We start from the raw sequence: 10000 nt of genomic DNA on the forward strand, positions 1-10000 counted from the left end.
GTCCACATGTTAACAGCAGTGGTCCAAATGTTAACAGCAGTGGTCCACATGTTAACAGCAGTGGTCCGCATGTTAACAGCAGTGGTCCACATGTTAACAACAGTGGTCTAGATGTTAACAACAGTGGTCCACATGTTAATAGCAGCGGTCTAGATGTTAACACCAGTGGTCCACATGTTAACAGCAGTGGTCCACATGTTAACAGCAGTGGTCCGCATGTTAACAGCAGTGGTCCACATGTTAACACCAGTGGTCCACATGTTAACAGCAGTGGTCCGCATGTTAACAGCAGCGGTCTTGATGTTAACAGCAGTGGTCCACATGTTAACAGCAGTGGTTCACATGTTAACAGCATCGGTCTAAATGTTAACAGCAGTGGTCCACATGTTAACAGCAGCGGTATAGATGTTAACGCCAGTGGTCCACATGTTAACAGCAGTGGTTCACATGTTAACAGCAGTGGTCCACATGTTAACAGCAGCGGTCTTGATGTTAACACCAGTGGTCCACATGTTAACAACAGTGATCCACATGTTAACAGCAGCGGTCTAGATGTTAACAGCAGTGGTCCACATGTTAACAGCAGCGGTCTAGATGTTAAAAGCAGTGGTCCACATGTTAACAGCAGTGGTCCAAATGTTAACAGCAGTGGTCCACATGTTAACAGCAGCGGTCTTGATGTTAACACCAGTGGTCCACATGTTAACAACAGTGGTCCACATGTTAACAGCAGCGGTCTAGATGTTAACAGCAGTGGTCCAAATGTTAACAGCAGCGGTCTACATGTTAAACTTATCAGCACCATGACACGCTTTCATATTCATTCTGGTTACTATTTAGTGAATAGCTTCAGAAACTTATGTGGGGGTATTATAATACTGAAGACTGTGGCCATTAGTTTTCTGACCTTCATAGATCCTTCCTAATGTCAATAAAATGGTCTAATCGTACACAAATCTTAAGGAAAAATGTGTCCTGGTATTGAAGGGGATAAATCATACTTCTTCGTCAGCTGATTATCCTGTCCCTACACGGAGTCGCTGTTTTTGATGAGTCGCCTCCACCTGCCTCTATCACTAACTATGTTGTTTTGCAGTCCTTTCTCTTTCATGTCGTCGTGTATACAGTCTTTCCATCTAATCTTGGGTTTTCCTCTCCTCCTTCCTTGCACTTCCATATCCAGGGCTCTCCTCTCCTCGCTCGCTGTATCCCTTCTCATTACGTGCCCGTACCAACTTAGCCTTGCTTCTTGAGTCTTCTTCGATATCTGTCCCACCTTCACTGTTCCTCTGATCCTTGTATTGGTTATTTTGTCCTCCCTTGTCACGCCACACATCCAACGTAACATCCTCATAAATCATACGATCCTCCGAAAACAAAATAAGACAAAAAGAAAAGAAAGCCACAAGAATTTCATCACTTTTTCCTCAAATATCTCAGATTACGTCACATTATACCGTGGACTCAAATCGCATTGCACAGTTAACACGATGATAGAACGACTTTCTCTTCACTTACATTCCTTCAGGTATCTCATATTATTTCACATTATTCACAGTTCTAATCATATCACACAGTTTCCACTCCATGGTGAAATACATCCTAACTGATCCCGCAGCTATATAATTATCCTACACATATCCTGTAATTAATCTTAAAAATACATTAATAATAAAAAAATAGAAATATTCATACACATAACCAATCTTCCTTTGTCAAAATATAAAAGCAGCGTTTTGCTCTTACTGCATTACAACTGTTTGGCGGCTTGCCCATCTTAACCCTCTCTGGTCTGTGTCTATATAGCTGTTTATTTCTCGCCTTCTCTCCTCTCATTTCTGTCTCTCACACCTCATAATATACACACAATGAGAGACTTTTCGCTCCAACAAGCTTCCGTTTCTAGTTATATAAATCATAAGCTTAATTTTCGTATAACTTCCCATAAGGTTAATTTTCAAGTAACTTCAGTAATCTCATCGTATAATCAGGAACAAGGGCTGTGTTGTGTCCGCCTCGTCCATATCATTTGCCATTTGGTTCCGGCGACCTCTGCTTGCCTTGTATCTCTTCTTGTAATGTACTGTTAATCTCCAGCTCTGTTTGTCTTGTAGTGACTCACCGCCTCTTGTTGTTCTCCTTGTTGGTCAAGGTTTTTTTTTTTTTTATCTATCACAGTAGTGATAGTGTCTTATAATGTTGATACCTGTTTTCGTGTCTCATCTTCTTTAATTTATTATTATCCTTCTTACTGCCTTCTTTATTTCTTATTGTTACCGTCTTGCTTACGTGTTTCATATCTTCTTTATTTTGAAGTTTCAACGTGCCTCTTTCTTACGATGGTGCACGACAATGGTCTCGCTGTTCTGTTACTCGTTCAAACGCGCTGTCTATCTCTGTATTTCCTCCTCCCTATCACTTAAAACTCTTTCAAGTGGAAGATTTGATGACGCGTATCATAATTTTTTAGTATTCCGTTGAACTCTTCAAGCCTAATAGAAGGGATTTAGTGTATACCTGTATAAGACAGCTCAGAGAGTATCGGTCTTATGGAACCCATTAATTATTAGTGTCACGATACAGCGTACCTCAATACGTTAATAGATTTTCATCCGTTATATAACCTCAGCTCAAATTCAATGTTCGTATACTTTCATAACAAAGCTACTTGACGTTAGCGACCGCTGAGAAATTTAGATTAATCTTGAAGTATCCCCTTTGTGAGCGAGACATGGCAGGTGTAATCCGACCAAGGCGCTGATGAAGGCACGGGGAGACTCAGTAGGGGAGGAGAGGCCCAAGGATTGACCTCCGCCACGATCACAATGACAGCAGATCTCCGAATCCAACACACACACACACACACACACACACACACACACACACACACACACACACCTGTATCAATTTCTATGTTCATGTTAGTTGTTTTCAAATTTTTCATGGGGCGTAAATGTTTCTACTTATAACTGTGTCCTTAAGCTGCAATAAACTACAACATCCATCCGAGACTTTATTACAGGTGCGGAAGTATTAACATAAATGTGGAATATTAATTACACACACACACACACACACACACACACACACACACACACACACACACACACACACACACACACTCTCTCTCTCTCTCTCTCTCTCTCTCTCTCTCTCTCTCTCTCTCTCTCTCTCTCTGTGACATTTTAACGTGCAAATTCTCTGCATTTATTTCTCTCCCAACACATTTTCTATCAAGATATTTCCGCTCTCCTCACTCACTCATCCTTGTACTCTTAACTTGTCCTATTCATTCTTTAATTCTTCCAAAATAGATCACCAATGTCACAATGTGCTTGTCCCGGCAGTCTTTCTCTGTGTTTCTGTGATAGTGACGCGTAATCGGTTGTTTTCGAGGTTAAACACATTATGATGATTATGCATGAGGTGGTGCTTGTTGTGATGAGTTCGAGGCAAGGCATGCAAGTCACTGTGATAGCATTACATTAGAGGTCTTCACATGTTGGGCTTCAATCTTATCAATAGAACAAAACACATTAATCTAAAAATACGGGAATTCCAGAGCGTCTTATGAAGCAGAGTCTTTTCATCACCGCGGTGATGGCATTCCTTTGTCTCTACCCTACGGCTTCTAGCTTCTCTATGAAGGTAGTTGGACTGTAAAACAATTTTCACAACAGGGCAGGTGAAGGGAAACAATGGGGATGCCACAGCCGTGGCTGTGAAAAGGTTATTTCTCGCTGTCTTCCTTCACAAAGTTTTGTAGGAGGCTCTAGAAGTTTTGTGCTTTCTAATTCACTTGTCTTGCTGCATCGACACGATTCAAGCCCAACTTGTGAGCTTCCATGACTGAATGATGTCGCCGAGATTTGTCTGCCTCGCATTCAACACTTCCAACAACACAAAACGAACAGAACAAAATGTGTGTTAACCTGAAAAAGAAAGACAATGAATGCTGACGTCTGATTAATTAGTAACTGATACTGCGTAGTTATTGTTGCTATGGGGAGAGTGAGGTGGAAAGATGCATTTGAGATGCCAATGAGTAAATTTGTCCTTGGCTATTTGCTCTGCTTGCTGGGAGGCCGAGTGTAGAACGCTTGGCCGGAGTCGTGTGTGCCACCGCAACACTATCGACACTCGCTGACTTGCCTCAGAGACAGAAAAGATAGAAGTATCACTGAATCTGAAACGTAATTAGAAGGAAATGTTGCGTTTGTTACAAAATAAATAATTTTCACTCTTGATGAATAACTGATCGATTGGAGTATATACATGCACGTTTATGTCATACTTCAATCTCCTTTTTTGGATTCCTGTCGTTCAAGTACAACGCACAAATCACTCATGTCTTGGAAACACGCACGCTTGTCACACACTCCTGGTTGTCATCGTTTAAGGAAACTCACCTTTGAATATTCGCAACATTATCAATGAATGATCTGCAGATATGCTCTTCATGAATTTCTACACAAGCTACGAATAATTTCTTTTAGGTATTCCTTCTTACAATATGGCCTTCATTTAATGTTAGAAATTTGTTGTATTTTTATTTTTGTTCTTTGTTTTTCCATGATAATGATGGGAAACACCAAACTTTTCAGCACTGCGCAAAGGGTCATGTCTCCGTGGTAGATATTAAAGTACACGGAATTATACAATAACCAGTACAACAATATAATAACCAGTAGTTAGGTATATATTGTTAATCTCTATAGATATGTATACATTGTGCTCCTCCAAACTCGCATCAGCCTCGAGTGCATGCAGTCACTTCATATCACTTCGCTGTCGATTGGTAGCTCAGTTCTTTGCCGACGGTTCTTGGGTCTACGTCGCTTTTTGCTCATTCGTTACAGTCTGTACAGAGGCCCAATTCCGCCTGCACGTTGCCGTCGTATGGTTCTTACCTTGTCTTTGTAATGTCTTTCGTTCTCACGTATTGTTTCCTCATCCTTCACAAGCCAACATTACACTTATACAGTCTGCTCCACGCCCTAACGTCTGCATAATTTTCTTCCATCATTTGTTTATTTGATCCTGCAACAATTCGCAAGAAGTGACACATAAAGGTGAACTCCGGTAAGCAAAAGCTTTACGATACTTCAAATTTCCACCCTCTTCTTCCTCTCTCTCTCTCTCTCTCTCTCCACTGATGATGTTATATGTATGATTGCATTGCATTTTACAGTCAGCGGCTCCAGTTATCCCTCGCCTTCTACCAAGCCTGTGAGGGACACACACGCCATGGCAAGCAGTGGATTGGAGGTTGGGTTCAGCGGATGGGACTGGGCTGTGTTTGTGGTGGCCCTGATGGCGTCTCTTGGTATCCGGAGTCTTTGCAGGATGGGTGGCGCGACGGAAGACTAAGAAAGGTGATGCAACGAGCACAGCGGCGGAGTTTCTGATGGGGGGAAGAGAGATGAATCTCTTTGCTGTGGCTCTTTCTACTATGATCGGTGCCATGTCATCCACTGCAATCTTGGGTGAGTATTGAAAAGCAAGAACAAGGTTGTCATAGCTTGATTGACATTGTGTCACTTACGTTTCTTAGCGGGTAAAAACAACAACAACAGCAACACAAAAGGAAACACACACGCACAAAAAGAAGCAAAAACAAACAAACAGACAAACAAACAAACCGCCTCCAATAATTAGTTTAAATTTGTGATAAGTAAATTATCAGAAATTCAGCCTCCTTGGCCCCACGTGGCTGTGTCCAAGGAAGACTTCCCTGGACACACCCGCGTCACTGTGCATGCTGACGAGGTTTTGGTGCAGTGTTAGGGAATGCATGGCGCGCAGCTGGCTCTGGATGCCTTAAGCGTGCCGTATTGTAAAATGGGTCTTGTATTTAGCAACGAGAAGACTAAGTATCGGGTCAGAGATTTGCAACGGAGGGATTTATTCTTAAATTGGTGTGGGCAAGAAAAGTTAATGTATATAAATATCTTTACATGTACATTGGGTAAACATGATGCAACACATACGGCTGGTGAGATGTTTGCAAAGGACTTTTACAGCCACTGAGAATCCTAGTCTGGGTGAGGGCATCCCTGTACAGAAATAAGGGGCCGCCGTGGTACAGTGGAACCATGCGTGCTTTGGGATCCTAGAGGTCTCCAAGCGCACGGGTTCGAATCCTGTCCACGGTCTGAGTATAGGCTGGGCTTCCTGGAACACTCGGGGCAACGGTTTCCTAGCGGGTGGGCTTTAAGATAGGAGGTACCCTAAAAAGTATCCCCTTTAGCCCATAAAAGCCCACATGGTATAAAAGAAAAAAAAAAAAAAGAACTGTCACTGTACCTTAGCACTGTATGATGAACTATCGACTATGCATCGGCCATTCTTCTTATGTATAGTATGGAAAAATATATGTAGAGACCGCAGGTGACGTTGCCAAATGTTAAGCGCACAGAGAATGAACTAGCTGTGGTAGCTGCTCCTCGGTGCACTAGAGGGAGTGCACAGGCAAAGTTGACGGATGCGGTGAAATATTTGCTGGAAATTAGGAATATATGTATGGTGAGGAAATGCATCAAACTTTGTTTATATATATGAGTGTCGAGCTAACGATCATTGTGTGTCAGTTCCATCTTATATATATGATTCAGACCTTGGCAGGAGAGCTCTATTTCAGTGAACATAGCTCAGTTTGAGTGGAGGAAAGATGATTGTCTTACCAGGCACTTAAAGAATCTATTCCTAAAGAGTGGCTGGATGGCGGGATGCCCCAGGTGTGATTGTGTCCATGTATATTGTGACGGTTCAAGTCACAAGATGGCAGAGCGGCTTGTGGTGCTATAGATGCTGGAGTATTTCAGTGATGAGTACATTGTAGATGCTACAGTTATATATATATATATATATATATATATATATATATATATATATATATATATATATATATATATATATATATATATATATATATATATATATATATATATATATATATATATATATATATATATATATAGAGAGAGAGAGAGAGAGAGAGAGAGAGAGAGAGAGAGAGAGAGAGAGAGAGAGAGAGAGAGATTTGAATTAGTTTTTCCTCCTCACGCTTCTTCAGAGCGGGCTCGAGTTTAGGCGCAAGCGAAGATTGATAAAAAAGAGCGCGAGCAAAAAAGAAAAAAACAAAAGCAGACTATGATTTTGAAGTGTTCGCTATCCTCCTTTCCGCTCTTTAAAAAAAAAAAAAAAATTGGCACTTGCGTTCTTCCGCTCGCGATCTGGAAGTTCGCCAAGAGCAGAGGAGCTGAGGAGCAGAAGAGCGGGTAAACGAGCACTTTTACCCACCTCTAGTGTCAGTCACCTGTAGTGTTTAGATAGACTTTCTCTGCAGAATTACTGAGTGCTGCATTTCCAAAACGTATGACCAATCAGAAATACAGAAATGATTTATTTAAAGGAAAAAAATATTAACAACGGCAACATCAAAAGTAAAGTTATAAAGAAGAATGATTTTACGCCCTAGGTTTTTGGTATTGTGTGGTTAAGTTCTTTTCTCCTCGCAGGTATTACGGTTGAATGTTGTCATTTAATGTTGTAAGTTCCTGTCCCGCTCATCTGCCTCATTATTCTGTGGATTTGTTTCTCATTAAGAATCTTTTTGAGGAACAGAGTGGCAGACTAACCCGTCCTGGTGATGTATCTGTCAATATAATATTCAAATTCAAATTTAGAAATTCAGAGAAAGAATGAATTGGCCGGATAGCAACCATTTGTCAGAGTTATCCAGAAAACTCACATATTTGGGAAATGTAATTACGTGCTACATCGCTAATGAAGTGCAGAGCAGCATAAACGATACATGACTTTTTCATGTTAAGTAATAAACTCTCTCTCTCTCTCTCTCTCTCTCTCTCTCTCTCTCTCTCTCTCTCTCTCTCTCTCTCTCTCTCTCTCTCTCTCTCTACAGGCAACTCCGGTGAGATGTACGCCTACGGAACACAGTTGTGTATGAGCGTAATCGGCAACGTCCTCGGGGCTGTCTTCGTACACTTAGTGAACCTGAGAGTATTCTACCCTCTGAAAATTACCAGTGTTTACACGGTGAGTTGTGAGCGACACTTCGATGATTTGCCAGTGTTAGCTGTGATGATAATTAGATAACGCTAATCACAAGCATTGGCCGAGATTGTTTTTAAGAGTATTGATCACCCTTGACGCAGATAAGATTGAAGACACACAAGACCATGATGATGCATAAAACGCAATGTGTGTGTGTGTGTGTGTGTGTGTGTGTGTGTGTGTGTGTGTGTGTGTGTGTGTGTGTGTGTTACAGAACTACGTCACTTAATGCTGGGGAACACTGCTTCTCATGTAATTTGATAATCAATGACAAAAGAAGAAAACAACTCCGGAAATGCAATGACTCGATTAATGCAATATAATTAATCATTTTATAACTGGTTTGGCAACTATTTTTCTGGATTATGTTTTAAGGAAATATAAAGGAATTCCAACCTTCAGTGGGATTTTCAAGCAGGATTTCTACATGGGTTGTGTTGGAGGTATAGTTATTGTGATTCATAACAGGGATTCGATACAGTCTTTGGCTGTCGTTGCCACGTTAAGCTTTTATTCCGGCCGTCTCCTTCAAATCACCTTGCTGTGGTTACGCTCGAGCACTCCTCTTGGGGCGCCTGGTTTATTATTATTATTATTATTATTATTATTATTATTATTATTATTATTATTATTATTATTATTGTTTTATTGTTATTATCATTATTATTATTATTTTCTATTATCATCATTACTGTTATTATCATCATTATATTCTTTTGTGGTATGCATAGATTTATTTCAAGTCCTATATGACTCCGTCCCGCACACTTCCCGCACCTTCTATACACCCCACAGTACATAGAGAGACGGTTCCAGTCGAAGGTGTTGATGTACTTCATTGTGTACTCCAACTTTGTGGGCACTTTCTTCTACATGGGCCTGTGTGCCTACACGCCCTCGCTGGCCATGGAGACGATGACTGGTGTGTCCGCCTGGGTGTCCATCATTATCATGGGAGCGGTCTGCACCATCTATTCCTCCTTGGTGAGAGAGAGAGAGAGAGAGAGAGAGAGAGAGAGAGAGAGAGAGAGAGAGAGAGAGAGAGAGAGAGAGAGAGAGAGAGAGAGAGAGAGAGAGAGAGAGAGAGAGAGAGATTGTGATAAAGCAATCAGTGTCCGTTTCCTGCAGCATTCCGTTAGCTCCCCTGCCTTGCATGTTCCCAGGGCGGCGTGCGGGCGGTGGTGTACACGGACATCCTGCAGGTGTTTGTGATGATGGGAGGCGTGGTGACCATCTTGGTGACGTCTGTGGTGGAGGTGGGCGGCATGGGGAGGGTGTTCGACATTGCCAGGGAGCACGGCAGGATAGAGCTCTGGAAGTGAGTTGAGGAGGAAGGTGTGGGGCGGGGCAAGGAAGAGAATGAGACTGGGAAAGTGAGTGGAGATAGTAAGGGTCGGATTGATGGTGGTTGCTGGAGAAAGAGAAAAGAAATACAAAAAAAAAAAAAAAACAGAGCAAATATGATGATAATATTACGGAGATGTCTTTTTTTTTCTGGCATATCAATTAGAAAAAAAAATGGCATTAAAATATTTGCAGTTTGACAACTGTTTTCACTGTGAAGTATGATAAAAATTTCATTTGAACAAAATCAATGTTATCAATGTTATCATCTCATCTCTATAAAGATCAGCGTCCTGAGGCGTCTCAGCTAACTGTGTACAGTACATACACAGGCATTATCCGTCCATGTATGTACTGTACGTACTGTACAACTATGTATGAACACACTTCACGTGTAATTTGGGGGAGGGGGTGTCCACTTGTACTACCGCTCTCCTAGACGGTGAAATCAAAGGCATATCTTTTTACTAACTCCTCTTAATTGAATATTGTCATCCTCTCTGTCATTGCCACAGTGTTGCATCTCCTGCTAGCGTCTACTGCTATCTTCACGCTAACTCGTCTTCTTGTTAACTTTCTG

General features: G+C 41.5%; 1 protein-coding gene and 1 pseudogene across 1 annotated transcript in view; both read left to right on the plus strand.

Annotated features, from left to right (window-relative positions):
* The window catches only part of LOC123500639 (neuroblast differentiation-associated protein AHNAK-like), a 16172-nt gene extending 10939 nt beyond the window's left edge, over positions 1-5233 (plus strand). Inside the window, exons 3-4 of the mRNA XM_045249305.1 lie at positions 1-764; positions 5192-5233. The exon at positions 1-764 is cut by the window's left edge and continues 1325 nt beyond it. Coding sequence (XP_045105240.1) covers positions 1-764; positions 5192-5233 — 806 coding nt within the window. The remainder of the gene's footprint in view (positions 765-5191) is intronic.
* Positions 4738-10000, plus strand: part of LOC123500628 — a 9853-nt pseudogene continuing 4590 nt past the window's right edge.

The sequence above is a fragment of the Portunus trituberculatus genome, unplaced genomic scaffold (genome assembly GCF_017591435.1).
Source record: "Portunus trituberculatus isolate SZX2019 unplaced genomic scaffold, ASM1759143v1 PGA_scaffold_453__1_contigs__length_265712, whole genome shotgun sequence".
Taxonomy (NCBI): domain Eukaryota; kingdom Metazoa; phylum Arthropoda; class Malacostraca; order Decapoda; family Portunidae; genus Portunus; species Portunus trituberculatus.